The 20,864-nt window shown below is 40.8% G+C and overlaps 1 protein-coding gene across 3 annotated transcripts in view; it reads right to left on the reverse strand.

The window, feature by feature from the left end:
* Nucleotides 1–20,864, reverse strand: part of EPB41L3 (erythrocyte membrane protein band 4.1-like 3) — a 145,909-nt gene that overhangs the window by 6,428 nt on the left and 118,617 nt on the right. For 2 of the 3 annotated variants that reach the window (XM_006891406.1, XM_006891404.1), the window contains 7 exons: nucleotides 18,587–18,640; nucleotides 15,972–16,007; nucleotides 15,091–15,282; nucleotides 7,601–7,723; nucleotides 6,673–7,056; nucleotides 4,144–4,275; nucleotides 2,048–2,146 (listed from right to left, as the gene is read on the reverse strand). In XM_006891406.1, coding sequence (XP_006891468.1) covers nucleotides 2,048–2,146; nucleotides 4,144–4,275; nucleotides 6,673–7,056; nucleotides 7,601–7,723; nucleotides 15,091–15,282; nucleotides 15,972–16,007; nucleotides 18,587–18,640 — 1,020 coding nt within the window. The remainder of the gene's footprint in view (nucleotides 1–2,047; nucleotides 2,147–4,143; nucleotides 4,276–6,672; nucleotides 7,057–7,600; nucleotides 7,724–15,090; nucleotides 15,283–15,971; nucleotides 16,008–18,586; nucleotides 18,641–20,864) is intronic. The other variant, XM_006891405.1, reaches the window with a different exon arrangement.

Genomic DNA, 20,864 nt, shown 5'->3' on the forward strand with positions numbered 1-20,864 from the left:
GCCCATCCTCGTCCCTCTGCTTCTACCCTCCCCCTCGTTGGATCTGCATACAAGTTTTACTAGTTATCTTTCTATGTCTACAATAACAGTCTTATGCAGTATTTGTCCTTATGGGACTGAGTTAGTTCACTTAGCATAATGTTCCCCTCCCAAGTTAGGTAGTGATTTTCAAAATTATTATCAGTGCATGCTGCGTAGTATTCCATCAAGTGACTGTACCATAATTTTTCAATCCATTAGATTGTAGCTGGACATTTGGGTTGTTTCCATGTTCTTGTGATGGTGAATAACGCTGCTATGAACATTGGTGTACAAGTCACCATTTATGCCTCAGTTCTCATTCTCTCAGGGTATATTCCAAGCAAGGGAATAGCTGGGTCATATGGAATTTCTTTGTTCAGCTTATTGAGGAAATGCCCCTGGCTTAATTTTTATTGCTAATATTGAACTTCTCCAACAATTCCTCTTACAGATGTAATCAATCTGATTCCTACCACAGTCCATGAAATGAGGTCTATGTGTAAAATCACTGATTGTATTTTTTTAAAAAAGATATTTGCAGTGAATAAATCATTGAACATACACAATTCGATCTTTCTATTTCCAGCCTCATTTCTGCCACCAAATATGTACTTTCTGACTACCACTTTTTCTTTATTGTTCCCAACTTTTGCATTCCAGTCACAAATTATTATGAAAGGATCTTGATTACATGTTTGGTCAATTTCACTGCATGATTTAGTAAAAAAAATTAAACCTCCCCCTTTATGGCACTAGTTGTGTTGTTATTAGGTAGCACTGAGTTGAGTACAGCTTATAGCTTCTTGGATAATTTGCTCAGCATATCGACTGAACAGGTATAGAGCTAGAATATATACTCTCTATATATATATCCCTGATATACTCCCTTCCCAATTCCAAACCATGCAGTGCTTCCCTGCTTGTTCACACAACAGCCTCCTGATCCAGGTACAGGTTCCTCATGAGCACAATCATGTGCTTTGGGATTCCCACTCTTCTCAATGTCAGCCAAAACTTGTCATGATCCACGGTAAACTGTTGGGGCATTTCTAATTGTGTCAGCAATCAAGTGTAAGCTGATTAACTAACTGTACCTGATCTCGTTTACAATCAGCTTTGATGGGATACCTCTGTGTGGGCAAATGGGATCTGCTGGGCGGGCCTTTGTATTTAAAAATGGGTCTGGTCCTAACTATCCATGAGCCATTAACTTGGTGAAGTTGGCTCCTATTGGGTAACTGTTTGTGATTTACTTGAAAGCTGGGGCACTAGCTATAGAAGTGTGTATTTAAATAACAGTTCCATTATTAAGTCTTCCTTGTATGCTTATGAGTAATATTCTGTCATTCAAAACACTGATCTTCAGGACAAAACTGGAAATTGTCTTTTTAACTATGAATGCAAACATCATTCTTCTGTTTTTCATTCCCAACATATTATACCATGTGATTGTCTCATTCAAAGTGGAAAAAGCTAGTCCACCTCATCTCACTAATACCTAGAATGTTGATGTTCATACATTCCATCTTATTTTTCACAGCTTCCAGTTTTCTGACATTATGCTTTGTGAATTCCATGTTCCAATTATGAAAGGATATTTGCCACTAGTTTCCCTCATTTTGATTGACTTCCAATCTGGCCTCTATCTCTAATATCATAGCTGTCCATGTTCCTCTACTATTCACAGGGTTTTCAGAGACCTATTCTTTAAAAAGTGGATGGCCAATGCTGTTTCCTAGTCTGTCTTACCCTGGGAGCTCTACTAAACCCTGTTTACCGTGGAAGACAGCATTTGGCACACCTGTGGCATAGCTTGTGGCATCACAGCAACCCACAAGTTTACTCAGTACAGCAAGCAGACAGACAAGTGCTGTACTAATTAGACTGATGACTTAATCTAGTAGCTATCAAAGCTTCCCCTGTATTAGTCCTGGCATCCAGAGACTGCCAGCTCAGGAAGGCCAACCTATGATAACTTCTGAATCATCACCTCTCTCCAGTGTTCAAGAAATGCCCATTCTCTTACTTTGGTGATGTGGGTGGTGGTTGTGGTACTGGTTGTTTCTGAGGTGATTGTCTGTGCACTCATCAGCACACCTGGCTCCAAATCAGCAGCAGGATCCATCTACACCAGCAAAAGGAGAGATACCACATCCAGATTACGGCACTATTTTGTCAGAAATGCACCAACATTAAGGAACTGCCATTGCTAAGCTGCTGTCTGGCTGTCCCCACTTCAGAGCTATCCCACACACACCACACCTTTCTTCCCAATCCATCTTAGTCTGGACATTGTACCAAACCCTATTTAGTATCACAGCAATGTGCAAAGTCTTTATTGACAGCCAAGCCTTTTATGTGCACAGGTTAGAAAAGAACTCGTATCTCTATATGACAGGGAGGACTTTTACTAATGAACCACCACTGCCCTTTAATTCAAGGCATGACAGTTATTTATCTCAACTAACACTGTGGTCTTAAATCAGCATCCTGGAGTCCTTGCTTCAGGTCTCATTTTAAAGAGGTTAATGGCCACAGTTAACAGTCATAAAAACTGGAGAAAAGACCAACAACCCAACTTAAAAAATAAATGGTCTGAGGATGGGTGCATGGCAGGCACATTAATCATAGAGTTGCACAGTTTGACGGGTGAGTGGGTGTAAAGGAAATGGGAAAGTTCCGGTGTGAAAAGCAATGTATATAAACTTTGTAAATAAACCAGTATAAAATAATAATAAAAAAAATTGTCAAAGGAGTTGAATAGACATTTCTCCAAAGAAGATACCAAATGGCCAAAAAGCCAATGAAAAGATTCTCCTGGTATATTATCATGGTTATAGTCATTAGGAGCTCTGGTGGCCTAGTGGTAAGAAACTGTGCTATAATCCCAAAGGTACACAGTTCAAATCCACCAGATGCTTGGTGGAAAAAGGATGAATAATCTCTTCCCATCTGATTTACTGTCTCTAAAAACCAGCTGGAGGGTCAGCTATGGGTCGGTTCTGACTCAGCCATACACAACAACATTAAGTCATTAAGGAAATGTACATCAAAACGACCATGAGATATTATCTCACACCGTCTAGAATGGCTATTAACAGAAAGCTGGAGGCTAACATGTGCTGGGGAAGATGTGGAGAACTTGGATCTCTCCATCTACATGTGGGAGGGTACGTAAAATGTCAAGAGTGGAGAAAAGTTTGGTAGGTCCTCAAAAAGTCAAACATAAAATTATGATGTGACCCAGAGAATCCCTTCCTAGGTATGTACCCCAGAGATGTGAGAGCAGCAACTCAGACCATGTGTTCAAATGTCCACTGAGGCAGCATTCCGAACAACACTACCATGATAGAAACAAAGTTCTAACACATGGTAATAAAGACAAACCATGGAAACATTATGCAGAATAAAATGAGTTAGACATGGAACCCAATTACATGGAATGTCTGGAATAAGCAATACACCAAGACAAAAAGGTTACTAGCCGTTACAAGGAACTTCGGTGAGGGGTACTGAGCTATTTTAGGTAATGCAACCTTTTTGGTAGTGAATGGTGGTGATGGTAGCACAATATGACGAATGTAATTAAGCCACAGAATTATATATTTAAAATGGCCCATTTGATAAACTTTTGTTATATTTTCCACAATTAAAAAAAATCAAGTTATATGAAATAAAACTGAGATTTGAGAACCATGAGCAATCAATGGCTGAGTTAGTAATTTTCTTTATTTTTGTCTAGTGAAATAAGTTTTGTAGTTTTTTTCTACACTTTGAGATAGTTATCTTATCACAGTTATCTGCTATTCCAGAATAAATAATAAAATGAGAAGCCTATCTAAAAAAATAAAATAAAATAAAATGAGAAGCCTAGTTGTTGAGAAAGCCTAAGTCTCATGAATGAAATACTAGACAAATTTGCACACTGCTAGTTGCTAGTCACAGTCACAGTGACCCACTGCTGGGCTCCCATGCTGTAGACCATAACGGGAGGAGGCTGTGCATCATTCTATCTCAGAACTTTGAACCACCGAAGTGCAGCCTTTGGTTAATTAACAGTGCAGCTTGTTTTGGCCACTTTACCATTATACTTAAACATAATAAAAAACAAGACTTTCTTACCTGTGATGATTCATATGTTATGGTCTTTGTTTCGGTATGAACTACTGGCACTTCCTTGGTAGAAATTTCTAGCTTTACACCTCCTGGTGAAGCACTGCCAAAACTGATGGTTTCAGTCTTCACAGTTGATGACTGCACCAATGGGAAGCAAGCAGAGTTGTTATGACAACTTGTACAAACACATATTCCACTCACTCAACCCTTTACCCCTGATGAAGATAAGTACTGATTACTATGACATAAATGCTAACAAATTACTTGGAGAGTAAGTTGAGGATGAGTGAGATACACATAGATACACCAAACGTCATACTTTTTTATATGGAATGCTTCACCAAAGGAAAGTATTTTGAAGGAAATACTTTAGGATTATCTTTTTATAGTTCTCCTCCTTTATCTCATAAATGAAAACTGATTAAAAACTACATCTGGTCCTTCCCAAGCTAGGTAGTAATATACAAAATCACTGCTTCTGCATGCTGCATAGTATTCCATAATGTGAATGTTTAATAATTTTTCAATCTATTTGGTTGGACATCTGGGCTCTTTCCATGTTCTTGTGATGGTGAATAACACTGCTATGAACACTGGTGTACAGGTCTCTGTGTTTCAGTTCTAATTCTCTTGGGATATATTCTAAGCAGAGAAATAGCTGGATCAGATGGAATGTCTATGTTCAGCTGTTTGAGAAAGTGCCAAACTGCCTTCCAGAGTGATTGCACCATTTTACAATCCCATCAACAATGTATAAGAGTTCTTATTTCACTAAATCCTCTTCAACATTTATTACTTGCTGTCCTGTTAAACTTTGCCACTGCTACTGGAGTGAGATGGTATGGAATCTTATTGTAGGCTTGATTTGCATCTCTTTTACAGCCAGTGATTTTGAGTGTTTTCTTCATGTGTCTGTTAGCCATTTGAGTATCTTCCTCTGTGAAAAGTCTTTCCATGTCTTTTGCCCATTTTGTAATCATGTTATCAGTCTTTTTTTCTTTTTCTTTTTGTGGAGGCCTTGTAGAATTCTGTAAACTTTTGATATGAGACCCTTGTCTGAGATGGGACTGGAGAGCATTACGCTAAGTGAACAACTCAGCCCCATAAGGACAAATATTTCATAAGACATTATTGTAGAAGGAGTATGAGGATCCAAGGGGGGGGGAGAGCAGAGGGCTGAGGAGGCGGGGAGTGGAGGTGTAAATCATAGGGTTGCACAATTTTATGGGTGGGGAGGTGACAAAAATGGGAAAGATCCTGCATGGAAAACGATGCATACAACTTTGTAAATAAACCAGTATAATATAAAAATTAAAATAAAACAATGTCTATTACTATTTCTTAGAAAGCAGAAAAAATAAAGCACTAGAATAAGGAATGCCTAGTGTCTCACTCATTTCTGACTCACAGTCAACCTTTATTTGGCGTCCAAGACTAAATCATAGCAGGAGAAGATTGCTCATTTTTCTCCCACAGAGCTACTGATGCATTTGAACCACTTGCCTTTGCATTAGCAGCACAACTTGCTATGGACTACATAACATGAACTTCCTTTAAATGGTTTGTTGTTATGTGCCATCAAGTTGGAAATGACCCATTGCTGACACCCCAGTGGGTTTTCATAGGCAGTAAATTACATGGGGAGAGACTGTCCATCTTTTTCCCTCGGAGCAGGTGGTCGATTTGAACTATGCACTCCTTAACTTGAACTATGAAGTCCTTACCTCTAGGCCACCAAAGCTCCCTTAAATGGTATAGGGAGCCCAATAAAAGAGGACTAACAATAAGCATCATTCTAGCATCTGGCACCAAGGCAAGCATGATCTTTTTGGTCCTTCTAGGTAAGTACACTGATCAGAGATAAATTTATGAAAGTTGAATATTTTAGCTGCCCCACATCCACTACCATTTACAGTAATTACAAGCAGAGCAGGCATCACTTCCTGGAATTTTATTAATCAACATACATGTTCGATGTGGTGCAGGAGATGAAAAGTAAATTTCATGGCAATCCCTGATAGTCATGCAAGAAGAAAACATGAGGAAAAGAAAGCTAACTGAAAAAAGCTACAAAATAAAACTCCTTTATCTCTTATATTTAACTTAGTTTAACAATAACAAATTCTCTGCTATAGAGTAGGTACCAATCCTGCTAACCCTGCAGCGAGTTTTCAGGGGCCGTAAATCACACAAGAGCCTGTCTTTCTCTCTCTCAGAACTGCTCTTGGGTCTGAACAGTCTGCCTTTGAGTTAGCAGCACAACTCTACCTACTGTTCGTTGTTTACTGAAAAGTCTGAAACAACCAATACCTGACCCTCCAGAGAGTTTTCAGAGACAGTTAATCAAATGGGAGGAGACTCCCTAGCCATCTCATGTGGAGCAGCTGGTGGATTCGAACCACATGGCTTCAGTATTTCAGCACAGCTTCTTACTACCAGGACATCAGAGCTTCCTTGTTTACCCACTAGACCAATTTAATGGAATGCTATCTACGAGCTACATTACTGTTAAAAGCAACATTAACTGCCAGTTACCTCAAAATGAGGCTTTTGGTCCAGAGTTTCAGGAACTTGGACGGTTGCACTCTGCTCCTCCTGCTGCTGGTGAGAATCTATAGCTGCTTCCTTTTGTTCAGGGATAGCTCTGACGGTCACCTCCATTTTCTCCTCCTTAGCCCCTGCCCTGGGCACAGTGCCCTCCTTCCCTTTGAGGCTTGAAGCCTCAGCTGCTGCCTGTGCTGCCACATCCCCATCATCTCCGGCTGCAGAAGGGCCGTCCCCGCTGGCGTGGACACTGGTCACCCGTCTCTCCTCCACTATCACAGTCTGCTGCAGCACAACCTTGTCAGTGCTGAGAGCTGATGGCTGCTGGGCTGCTTCTGCCTCCTGTTCACCAGAGTCAGCCTGTGTTTCCGTTTTCTGCACAGAAAGAAGTGGGGATTGTCAGTTCTCCTCACAGCACAGCTGAGGGGGGACCTCAAACTTAAGAAGCCATTCACCAGCAGCACCAACAAGAGCATCAAGTGTGTATCACCAGACTCTCTCTCACACACACACACACCCCCACACCCACACCCACACGAATCTATGCTGAGACGTGTGTACCCACAAGACTGTAGTAGAAAATGCAATTGAAAAAAAGGAGAGGGAAATAATAATAATAATAATACAGCACTGTCATACATTTGTACCGGATCTGGATGCTTTTATAGACACAAAGGATGAGACCAAATGCTTTTAAAAATTTTGAGCATGATTATCTTTTGAACAGCTGAAGTACATTCTTGAAATGAAATTAAAGGTGCATGACAGTTATATCAAGCAGACACAAAAGGAAATTACTAATGACAGTCTGGAGCCGTTACAAGCAAACAGGACATTAAAGTCATACACACACAATCTAAAAAGTATAAAGAAATGAAAATGGGCAGGAGAAACACAGAGGTCAGAGGTAAGCGGACACCTGAACCCAGCTTTGAGTGGAAGTGGCAACCCCTCCTATGAATTCTGTGGGTTTCCTCGCAGACTCTAACAAACTGAGGATCTCGGAGCCGTCCATCAGCTTGTCCCCCGAGGACTGTTTGGTCTGAATGAATCAGAAAAGCAGAGGCGAGTGTGAGAGGCAGACAGCAGCAGGCACGGATGGCAGACAAAACTTCAGGCAGAGGAAAAGAGCAGAGGGGTGAAGGAATCAAGGACAAGAGTTTGGAAATAGAAAAACAATGGGAAATAAAATAGCAAATCGAAGTGACCATGAGCTGTTTGGATTTTGGGGAAAGCAGAGAGAGTTGTCAGGGTCGGAGTGGAGCTGGTGGGAGAGGATGGCTGTCCCTCCATTGCAAAGCCACAGCCGTGCCATTCCATCTCAGGAACAGGGTGCTGGAAAACAAAGTGTGTCAACGCCCGCGCTCCACCGCGAGGCTGCTCGGACCATGGAAAACACAACAAGCTGGGTTGGCTGCTCTCAGCATAAAGGCAAGCGACAAGAGGAACAGGAAGGTTGAGGGGAGAAGGGCACTGCCTCAAAATCATGCTGGAAGCTCAAACTGTGGCCCAAACGGGAGCCCCTGGTTACCACCACTCGGGAGGAGGACGACTCAGTAACGTAATGGGCGGTGGCAACGGTAACGGCGGGCTCCTGTGAGTATCTCCACTCGGACAGGCTCTTCCTCCGGGGCCCGAAGAGCCCCACCTGCAGGGCCTCGGCCTCGCCCGCCATCTTGCTCGGCGCCATCTTGGCCGCGCCATGGAGGCCCAGGTCCCGGCCCCTCCTCGGCTCTTCCTCGGGGCTCTGCAGCCGTGACTCGGCTTCCCTGATGGGCGCCAGGGATTCGGACAGTCTCCTCTTTGCCTGGCCCTCAGGCGCCCGCTTGGCCTTCTCATCCCTGCGGGCCTCCAGGACCTCGAACTCCGCCATGCCGGCCGCCATCTTTGCCGAGTCCGGCCTCTGAGGCGGCCCCGAGGTGGGCAGAGTCGCGCCTCTGTCCCCGTCCTGGGCTTTCCCGGTCATGGTGACGATTTTTCCAGAAACAGTGTCATACGATTTCCCTAAAGTGTATATCTTCTGCTTGCCTTCTTCTTTGAGCTGCAGTTCTTGGGCCAAGTCTTCGAAGCCGAGCGTCTCGAGGGGCCCCACTTTGACGATGTCCCCGGACACATCACCACTCGTGCTGCTCACAGTCACCACCTTGTAAGTCACAATCTGCCTCGAATCACCACCGACTACCTCAGTGGGCATTCTGTCTACAATAACCCAGTCCTCTGTGGCCTATATTTGAAATATAAGAGCTATGTTAGAAATTCTAGTTAAGAATCCTCAAAATTACATCGGGGGTGAGGGGCGACAGCGACCCTTTGGGGCTGGGAAGGCACCGCCTAGGGCTGGAAATCCCTCCTCCTCCAAAACGGAGAAATCATGTTTTAACAAACATTCTGCAACACAGAGCTGCAGGCATGGATGCCTTAAAAACTGAAGCTATGCTGGTGGAGAATTTGGTACGAAAATCATTTCAGCATGTTCAAAACAGCACCACAATGTGGCCGCGCGCAGACCACTCACTAGCTTTACAGAAGAGGGTCTCAGGACACAAAGTGTCCCATTTAAACAAGGGAGGACTAGCCAGAGTCCCACAGGTTTCTATAGCAATCCTTCTCCTTGCTTTCCACGCAGGACAATGGTGCACAGGTGGGAACCCACCCCTGACCTGGTAGCCTATAAACACTTACCATGTCTGGTTGGATAAAATACTGTGATAAAATATTCCCACCACAGGGGACTGCTGTGGTCACTTACACACAGGTCTTATTGCTCAGGCAGCTGATACCTTTGCAACTGTCGGTAGTTTTTCGGCCACATTCTTTAATATTGGATCCAACAAGGCAGAAGAAATTGGACTGAACACACCTTTGTGTTGAGGGGTTCAAACAGCATGTGATCAGACAGGCCAAGAGCTGACCAGGTTATGGTGGACCAAGAAGTCAAGCCAAAAGCAAGCTAAGGGCCTTCCTTTTAAATGCCTGCATTTTAAATGGTAGCTTTTCTACTTTTACAATTATATGTAGCCAAAAACCTTTCATCTTTGTATCTTCGGGAAAAAGTTGACAGATTTTGCTACATGCTGGTCCTGAATGAAAAGAAATCAAGTGAATAATAACCTCTAGGGTGGAGGGGATGCCTTTCTGAAATATTACTTGACGAGAAGTAACCACAGACCCAGCAGCGTCTCCTTCATGCATTTTCTTTATCACACTTGGCTAGTGGGGGAAATAAAAAAACCAATAAAAATGCACAGCTTTCAAAAATCAAACAAGATCCTCTAAATTAGAACATCTTTATCTAGTTGAAATAGTAAAAAAAGTTTTAATAAATCATTAGGAAGTAGAATCAATAGATTTACAGATACCACCTTGAATGATAAACCATAAATAATTAAAAATAACAACTCTGTTAACTACTATATTAATAAAATACAGAAAACCTCCCCAAAGTTTAAGCAAATATTTACATACCTACCTGAGTTTTAAACAAAGTAAATTTAAGAAGGAAAATAAGAACTAAAGACATTTTAATGACATGAAGCCAGGAAAGCTATTCCTTATGTGTTATGCCTTGATGCTAGTTTGTTACCTGAGACTCAAGGAATGAAGAACTTCCTTGTTGCAAAAATATAACTTTCTCAGAAAGCTCTCTTTCTTCTTTGGTCTGTTTGAATAAAGGGGGTTGGGTTGGAGAAGAGGAAGTAGACAGTGCCCAAAAAGGAAAGTTAGGAAGAGAGGTTTTATTTTGATATCTCTATGTCTACACATACAGACACAGTCACCATACTCATTATTTTCTGAAGGAGTAAATAACAGTTTATTACTTTAAAAAATGATCTGAAACTCTCTTGCTGCACACAGATTGCTGCATTAGCCACTATCTGAATGAACCTTTTTTAACAAGGAAAATTTATTCTATTTAATAAACTTTATTAATATCTACACTGATTGTACAGTATAGATGTTCACTTTACAGGTGAATAAACTATAAATACAGGAACTCCTTTAATGTTGCAAAAAAATCAAAAGATAAGGTTGTTAAATTTTATTTATACTTATAACACAGTGAATAACAGTTAAAAGTAATTTTCAGAATTTGTATACCAAGTGTTAGTTTTTCTTTAACAGGGTAACATAGTTAAAGCAGAAACATTAACTATGTCACAGAATGGTCTATTTGTTACTTTTCAGTTCCATCTTTAGTATTAATAGGCATAATTCAAGTAGCGGCAGATCAGCTCTTTGGCCTCCCTATCTCTGTACAGCCTGAATTCCAAAACAGGGGCATGCAGCTTTCTGGCAGATTAGACAAATGAGAAAGAATAGAAAGTTAAAAGTTTCTGGAGGAATGAATTCTTTAGACAACTCCTAACATGGTCTGAATAATTTAATTGTAAAAACGTTATTTAAAGTTCTTGTTTGTTATTTACCTGCACAAGGATGCAGGGGGTGTTTCCTGACAGACCTACTAACAGATTTTTATGCCCCTATTAATAAGAAAGGGAGCTCGGGTGGCCTACTAACAAGAAGCTGCAATGCAATCTCTCAGGCAGCAGTTTGAGGCCACCAGCTGTTCTGCAGAAGAAGGTTGGGCAATCCCCTCTAGTATCATTAACTGCTTCTGATAACCTACCAGAAGGACAGCTATGGGTTGGCTCCAACTCTGCAGAAAATACAACAATATTAGTGATAAGGAGTTGTGCTGTCAACCCTATGGCAGGTGATTGGAATCCGCCTGTTACTCTGTGGGCAAAAGATGGGCAAGTCTCCTCTTATGTGATTTAAGGCTTCTGAAAACCCACTGGAGCTCTGGTTCTGATTCACCTGACAGTACTTCAACCAGAGTATTAGTAAAGAACAGAGAATTCTTGTCCAAAGGAGAAGACAAATACACGGTTTGACTATAATCCGGGGTCTTGCTCTCCAGTGCTGTCCCTCCACCTTACTGAGCATGATGTCCTTCTCCAAGGACCAGTCTCTCCTGACCACATGTCCAAAGTATGTAGACAGAGCTTCAAAAATCCTAGCCTCCAAGGAGACATTTGGTTTTATCCTCTCCCACATAGACTATTTGTTTTCTTGGTAGTCCATGCTATGTTCAAGATTCTTCTCCAACACAACTTGAAGGCATCAATTCTTCTATCATCCTTAGTCACTGTCCAGCTCTCTGATGCATAGTAAGTAATTGTGAAGACCAAGATCTGGATTAGGTGCACCTTCGTCTCTGGACTGGTATTGTTGCTTTTTTGGTACTCTGGAGAGGTCCCTGACAGCAAATTTTTCCAGCGCAACTCATCTTTTGATTTCCTGTCTGCTGGTACCAAGAGTTGATTGTGGAGCTGAGCAAGCTGTAGTTGTTAACAACCTCAATCTCTTTTCCATCTATCATTGTGGTGCCAATTGGACCAGTAGTGAGAATCTTTGTCTTCTTGATGTTAAACCTCAATCCCTATTGAAGACTAGTCCTTGACCTTCTACAGCAAGCACAGCAGGTCCTCCTCAGTTTCAGCAAACAAGGTTGTGTCATCTGCATAACGCAGGTTGTTGATGATGAGTCTTCCTCCAATCCTGATGCCACATTCCTCCTCACAAAGCCCAGCTTTCTGAATGATCTGTTTTACATATAGGTTGAAAAAGTATGGAGACAGGATGCATCCCTGACACACTCCTTTTCTGATTTAGAATCATGCAGTGTTTCATTGCTCTGTTCTGAGGGCTGCTTCTTGGTCCAAGTGTAGGCTTCACATAAGCATAAGCAAGTGTTCTGGGATTCCTCTTTTCCTCAAGGTTAGCCACAATTAGTTGTGATGCACACAGTCAAATGCCTTTGCATAGCCAATGAAACACAGACATTTCTTTGGTACTCCTGCCAACATCCATCTGACATTGGTGACAATGTGTCTAGTGCCACAACCTCTTCTAAACCCTGCTTCTATTTCTGGTCATTCTCTGTTAAAGTACTTACTGTTACAGTCATTTCTGGATAATCTTCAGGATTTTTCTAGCATGTGATATTAGTGATGTTGTTCTATGTTTCCACACTCTGTTGGGTCACCTTGCTTTGGAATGGAAATAAATATGGATCGCTTCCAGTCAGTTGGCCAGGTAATTGTCCTCTAGATTTCCTGGCATAATCTGGTGAGAGCATCCAGACCAGCATCTGTTTGTTGAAATGTGTTGATTGGTATTCCATCAATTCCTGGGGTTTTATTTTTTTTTGCCCCGTCCTTCAGAGCCTGAACTTCTTCCTTCATCACCATTGCCTCTTAATCCTATGTTGTTTCTTGGAATTCTTTTATGTCAGACAATTCTTTTTGGTACAGTGACTCTGTATACTCCTTCCATCTTTTTTTTTTAATGCTTGCAGATGTTAAATCTTGTAAGTACTGCTAATAGAGATATGAAAAGGTAATAGAAAATCTAAGAGTCTATATTTTTATTGTTGTTGAGTACCTTCGAGTTGGAGCTGACATATAGCTGACCCTCCAGTGGGTTTTCAGAGGCAGTTAATTGCATGAGAGGAGATTGCCCATATTTTTATTATGACCTAGAATATACTCAAGAGTGGCACAAAAAGCTCAATTCTCAATTAATGGAAACGTTGAGAGTTCAACCTCCTACCCTTAGTTGCTCCTGAGAAGATCTAGTGGCCTGCCTCAGTTACGACTACCAACAAGAAAACCTTTTGGGAAATTTTGTCCTGTCACAAGGGTTCACTATGAGTTAAAACACAACTTAGGGCACCTAACAACAGCAGCTGCAGCCAGGACTCTGGCTTGTACAAATGGTTAGAAACACAGTTTAGTTTGGTGAAGCTATTGATTCTAAATGCTGCCATTCAAAATGGCCACAACCTACTGTATTCTTGAAAAGCCTGGGAGGAGATTTTTTTTTCTTTATGATTGGTGGATATTCATTTAATGTTTCTGTAACTTAGTATCTTTGGAATATCACATTGTTGCTTACTTTCAGTAGAGATAGTAGAAATCCACAAGTGAAGTAAAACTTGATCAGTAACAATGAAACTCTGGGATCACAACCAGCAAATGGTTTTGTAAATAATACAAGTACAACAACAAGATCAATCTGAGCATCAAATTCTTTTCTCTTGAAAACGTGGGTGGAATTAGTGCTTAGTGATGCAGGAAGAACTCCAACAATACTTCTCATTTATTTTGCATAAAAGGCTTTTTCTGAAAGTAATTTAAACAGATATACATAACACACGTATCTTTGCATTTTAACTGGGACTAGCGCTGTCATGACCACAGTGAAAGTGGGATCTTTTAAGAAAAGGCTTTCAAAGGAAGTTTTTAATACAAGATTGACAATACATGTAACTCTATTCTTTTCACTATAAGAATATAAGCACTGCGTACCAACCACTCCAATAGAATCTTTTCTCCCCTGAGGCTCAAGTTTTAATTTTGTTGTATTCTCTCTTAGCACGCTAAATAAGTATTTTTCAAGAGGTCTTAATAAAGAAGATAATTTCTGCTGAATCAGAAGTGACTCATAGCTGACTCTCAAGTGGTTTTCAGAGGCTGTAAATCACAGAGGAGGAGAGATTGCCATATTTCACCTGTGGAGCTGCTGATAGATTCTAACCATGAGAGAGAATCACTACCAGGCTAGGAGTAGTATACAAATATGAATACTAGCAAGGTGCAATTTGAGAAAACTTTGTTTTCTCAAAAAAAAGGTTGAGAAAACTTTTTGTTTTGGAAAAGAAAGTAAGATGCTATCCAGCAGTAGGTAGATTAGCACTGCATATAATCTGTAGGTCCCATACAGGCACCATGGCAGCTGAGCCCTTCAGCTCCCTGACTGTGCATTTATAGAGCGTTTTCCTACAAGGAAGAGTAAGAGAGCCTTACTTAAAAAGAAATCTCTGGCCCTTAGTTTTGCCATTAAAATTCAGACAGGACACTGATTTTTCACTCAACCAAAAAACCTGCTATAGAATCTCAAATTTACTTGAAAACCCATCAACTTCAGACAAGCCTTCAACAGTCTCAATAGGACCCATCTAGTAACTGATGAGAGGAGAGTTTTCAGGATATTTATTGATGTAGTAGTAGAAAACACATTCAGAAAAAGACTCCACTCATTAGGACAAAGTATGGACTCCTCCCCACTGTAAAGGTGGCTCCATGGCTAGAACAAGCCAGTTTCAGTGGTGCCTCCCACTTGGGTGCTCACGGTCAGCACCTATTGGCCTGTGAGGACTCACTCCTGAGCCACCAGGGCATCCCCTGTGCAGCTTCCCCTGGAGGCCTGAGGCTCTCAGGCTACACATGGCCAGGACAAACTTCTCTACTTAGAAGCCCCCAAATTATCTTCCCCAGTTCCAGATCGTAGAAGAGAGAGATTTTTTAACAGAAGATGATACCAGCCCAAAGGCCCAGTACTGACCTCTTCAGGCACAAGTGGTTCAATCATGGGTGCATCCTCCTGCCTGGCGGCCAGTCTCACTGGGGAGGTGGAGAGCCGCTTCTCCCACTCATTGGCTATGGCAGTGTCTGTGGAAGTTTCTAAAAAGGTCCTTTTCAGCTCACTAATGTTGGTTTGGTGCTTCATCAGGTCATCTTGAGTTTTATCTAGCTCCTGTATTTAGAGAATACACAATCAAAAAAGTCAGTATTTTACTTTCTGCCTTTTTTCTCCTCTCTCTTTTTAAAGTAATGCCAGTGTCATTAGTATTTCAGGTAAAACAGAACCTTGGACATCAGCACTCATGACAGTATTACAAACACTCTGGTGAAAAGGCAGTATTTCCAAGGAAAAGAGAGGGGGGAAAATATTTAGTTCACACAAGCATTAAAACCAAAACAACCTTAGAATGTAAGTCATAGAGAACACAATTCACATATAACTAGAGAAAATGAAATGCACACACAGAAGAAGAATCTACACCTAGAGGGTAGCAGAGTGGAGATACCCTACCCTGCGGACAGGTGAGCACAAGGTGCATGCATCAAGGTACGAACCCACAGGTACATCACTGGGAGTCACCACACACCAACATGCACTGGTAGGCACCAATACCAACCTCTAACATAAGATTACTATGTTTGACATACACATTTTCACCCTTTATTCGCTTAATCAGACTATTCTGAAAAAAGTGGAGAAGAAAGGGAGAAGTAAGGGACATAGTCCAAGAAGGAACAAATGCCGTCTTACACTTAGCACTGTCAAGCAGGCACCTGGCATGTGCAAAAAGTCAAACATTGTACACAAACAAGGACGTAACACACATTGGCTTTTGGCTTTGCTTTTAAAAAATATTCTACCTGTGCTTTGATCTCTGCATCTTCCTCCTGGTCCGACTGCCAGCATCAAGAAAGAGTGGGAGATATAATCTTACCATGCTATTTATTCTGCGACTGAAGATTTACAGTGTCTAGATAAACTTGCTCAGTGTAGACAGCAGTCCATTTCTTACTCACAAACCACAACATTCTCATGCACAAATGAAGAGGGTTGGTAGGAATATATATGAATAAGAAATTCTTCACTTAGTAGACTGTGGGCATTTTAGTCTGGAGATTTCAAAATGTGATGACAAGATACAGGTGTGCTGTGAGATGGCAGGTTGTACTTAATGAGTGTTGGAAATGGTTCTGAAGGTGTGACGAGCCAGATTACAGTGACAATTCACAGGAATGGCTCTGAGGACACAGCTGGGGGCACTCTGATACTGCAAGATCCTCCTAATAACTCCAGCTCCCATCTCCATCTAGACAAGAGAACTGAGGGGCCATAAATTTAATGGAGCTCTCTTATTTTAAAATCTGTAGCATTTCATAAATCCATAGAATTATAAACAAAACTGGTGAGATTCAAATGGACTTAATAAGGAAATATTTGTGTTTTTGTTAATGACTGTCTTGTTCATAGGGTTGCTGTGAGTTTTACTCAATAGCACCTAACAACAACAACAGCTTGTTGAAAGTCAGCTCACTGCCTTCAAGTTGGTATGGACTCATAGCTGACCCTCCAATAGGTTTTCAGACATGGTAAATTGCATGGGAGAAGACTGTCCATCTTTGTCCTTTGGAGTTACTAGGGGATTCGAACTGAGAGACACCACTGTTGGGATAGCAGCCCAACTCATTGCAGACTATATATCACCAAAGCTCCCTGTTTAAAGATTAGACAGAGCAACTTCTGAATTGTTGGTTTTTTAAATGCAATTTCTGTAATTTCAGGGATTCATCCAGTCCTGGTCCTGGCATCTGAGTACCATTAACTTGGCATCAAGGACAAGGTGGGCTAGGCTGTGCCTCACTCCTGTCTCCAGTGTCCTGAGGGAAATCTGTCTGAGAGAAGTGAACACCAGCCTGAGTGGCCTTATCTGTCAAGGGGACATAAACTGCCTGCTCTTCCTGTGCATATGACTGCACTCTTGTTTTGCTGGCTACCTGGAAAGGAAGGTGGCTGAGATGTGTGAGTGAGTGCACAAACAGATAACTCTTAGCACTGGGGACATGAATTCTCAGCTGTCCTGGAGGTTTATAGCTGACCACTTTAAGTTCACATCATATATACACACACACACACACACATATATACATATATATTTAATATATTTAATATTTCACATGTTATATAATGTAAATTTAAAGCTTCTAATAAAAACAATAACATAGAAATGTATAGAATTAGTAAGATATTTTTAATTTACAGCATACATTAGGATTGTAGGGAAAATTTGTTGACTATTGAACCGTAGCTACAGGTAACCAATCTTACAAAATCAAGATGTCATAATACTCCACCTAGTAAAGGATGCTTTGGTATCAAGTCACATTGCTAGTTCAAAGGTTGGGCATCTGTACTGGTCTGAATATATCACAAACTCCTTGGAAGAAAGATGGGCTTTTTCGTCCCAGTATAATCTGTACCCTTAGCACCCCAACTGAAGGTCTCTCTGAGGGGAGGCAGCTCAGCAACAGTAAGAGTCAGCATAGTTATTTACTTTTGATAAATTTATGTATGATAATGTCAATGAATCTAGATAATAGTATTAAAATAATATTTCTTATATTTAAAAAATTACTTCCAAACTTTGAATTGATTTCTAGTATTTCCAAAGGAAGAAATTGAATAAAAATACCATTGTGAAATAATAGATACTGTCAAGTGAAATTATGCACAAATACTGTTTAAAACATCTTAAATTCTGCCTAAATAACTAGAAATTGTTGCTCTTAACATATCATGTTAAAAATACTGTACAACCTAAGGTAAACTTTATTAATAATGTTTCCTTAAAGAAGTAAAGGAGATCTAATAGCACAGAGTAGTCTCTTTTCTCATAGTTCAGCATGACCATATCTTTCTCCTAGAGAATTAATTTCATATGAATGACCTAGTTGCAACCTGACTTCCAAACTGGAGTAAGAGAAATATGATTACTTTTAACAATTTTCATTTGACAATGAGGATTTTTAAAATAAGTCCAATATCCAATAGAAAATGAAGCTGTGATCCAGATTCTCCATTCATCATGGATATTTGTATACAAATAGCCCTCACTTGGGGTAGGGAAAGACACTGTTTTGAAAAAAGATGTTTGTGTGTATATATGTAGTATGTGTGTATTTATAATTGTGGTGAAGTACATCTCAAAGGAGGGAATTTCACCTGAGATTGCTAAAGGTATAAATCCTCGAGTCCCACCCAGACCTGCTGTGTGAGAAAAGCTGGTGGGACTCTTTCATGTCAATCTCATTCTTTCATTTTCTTTGTCAAGGCGTGAGCAAGGGAACATAGTAACACCTACACTTAGAAGCTGGATCTATCTACACTCCCAGAGCTAATTTGCCTGTTGTTCAGTGCAGGCTCCCCAAACCAGCCGTTTCCTCTGGGGATCCCAGTTGCTGTGGTCTGTCTTGATACCAACCTCGGTGGCCGTTGTCTCCCCATCGGCTGCAGTATCCGTCCGCTCACTGTCGGTCTATTGGTCACACAGTGATGGGTTCCAGGAGGAAAGCACAAATAGAAAACAGACCCATCCTGTTACATGGGATATGGCACCACCCATAGCTCACTCCCTTTCTCTGTGATCTCCATCAGACTACCTTCCCACAAGGTTGTAGGTTCAAGAAAAAGCAAAAGACAGGCCAGAGCTGGGCTCACGCAACAGAGCAGACTCAGAGGAAGACTTGGGCAGCACAGCCTGCAGGGGCCACCCTAGCCAGACCACCCATCTCATTTCTTACCCCAGGAAAACCAATTGTCTTTTCCCCCATCCCTTTTAACTAAAATACCAAAAGAAGTTTAATGCAAATAAAACTGAGCTTAGGTTTATTTTAAAATTCTATCTAGATGTCCCACTGAAAGGTAAATTAAGAGGTAAGATTAAGTAAAATGCTACAATAACAGTTACCAGACTTTCAGCCCCTCATTTATACAATTTTGATAATGTAAATCCATTACGGCCAATCAGGATGTCTGCCCATTGATCATAAAAAACATGCCAAGAACCCACCAGCATGTTTCAGATATGAATAAACCCACTTTCAAGCAGTATTGCTAACTAGATAGTTTTTAGGACAGTATGCCAGAATTTTTTGCCCTGTTTGGTTCCAAAACTACTATCATACAAATGAAAAAAAAAAAGAAAAAAAAAAGGAAACTGAACAGAAAGAGACATCCACTTGGGAACAAATAAAACAAACCACAGCATTGATGAGCTTCAGCTTTAAGGAGAATGAGAAGAGTGGTCATTTTGGAGCTGGTTTTTAACCTGTTGCAGGAGGGGTTTATGATTCAGAATCAACCACCATAGTCTCTTACTGAGAAGAGAGCCCCCCACACCCACATTAGGACATCATGGATGCACTATCTATTATGAATGCTATCCCTCCACCCACAGATAGCAACCTAATCATGAATACAGTTTTCCTGATTGATGATGAATATTTTAAAAATGAAAACTGAACTGGGGCTTTAAGTCTATGAACCTGCCTCCTGAAATGATCTGTTACCCCAAAAAGCATAAGCGTCCAGAAGGGACAGTTTAGACAGGAAGCAAATCAGCATCCTGCAAGGTGACCTTCTTACACCACTGTAGTTTAATTTTATTTCTGAAAGGGAAGGAGTCACAATTGTGTTTGGCACAGTATTCTGAGGAAGCCACACTGGCAAGCTTGCTGCCACACTGAAATGAAAAGTAAATGTTAGGTGGCTGTCAAGGACGCATTTGCTACAAGTTTCATGACCCCATCACCCCATGTAACAGCTGTGGGAGCATAGGAGGAGCCATTGATTCTTCTTTTGGGGGTGGGGAGCACCACTGCTCACTTATCAGTGTGCCAGCCCCCACTAACAGCACAGGTAAAGATAGGTTTAAATCAGTAAGAGGAAGGATTATAGGTTCTTTAAAAAAAGAGATACAGGTTATTATTTAAGCTTAGAGAATAACTCAAAGAAATTTTAGACTTTCAAGAATAATGGTAAGCCTTGGAGTGTCATTTGGTTTAAGTGCATCTAAATTTCTTGAAATTTACATCAATAACTTTCTAGACCTTTGAATATTATAGACATAGACAAACAACAGTGGTTAATAGTGAGGGTCTGAAATTAACTGGCATGTACTCAAACCCTTTCTATTCAACCTTTCTGTGACTTGCCAGGAATGTGAAATATTTTTGACCCAGTTTCTGTCTCTGTAAAATGTGGAAAGTTATAGCTCTGACCATTTGGGGTAAAAGACACTTAAGTGTTTTTGATATAATGGCTGACATACATCTCAAAAAGACTATAAAAATTACAGTAAGTTGATGCTAACATATTATAGAATTAGTACAAAATTTTCATTATACAAAAAGGCATAAACAAGGAGCTTAGGTGGTACAGTGGGTTAAGTGTTGGGCTGTTATCCAGAGGTTGATAGTTCAAATTCCTTACGTGGTGCTCTGTCAGTCTATAGGTTAAAAGGCCAATTGTTTGAACAATATATATTTAATAAATGAAGAAATAATTGTTGAGTAAATGGTCAACACTCTTGGCACCAGCAGCCAGGAAATCAAAAAATGTATTGCAATGGGAAAGTCAGCTGTTAGGGACCTCTCTAAAGTACTCAAGAGCAATGGCTTCTCTCTGGAGACCAAGGTGTGCTTGATAAAGGCCATGGTCTTTGCAATCACTTGTTATGCATCAGAGAGTTGGACAATGAC

This window comes from Elephantulus edwardii, unplaced genomic scaffold (assembly GCF_000299155.1).
Source record: "Elephantulus edwardii isolate Elephantulus edwardi_28Jun2011 unplaced genomic scaffold, EleEdw1.0 scaffold00097, whole genome shotgun sequence".
NCBI classification, from domain to species: domain Eukaryota; kingdom Metazoa; phylum Chordata; class Mammalia; order Macroscelidea; family Macroscelididae; genus Elephantulus; species Elephantulus edwardii.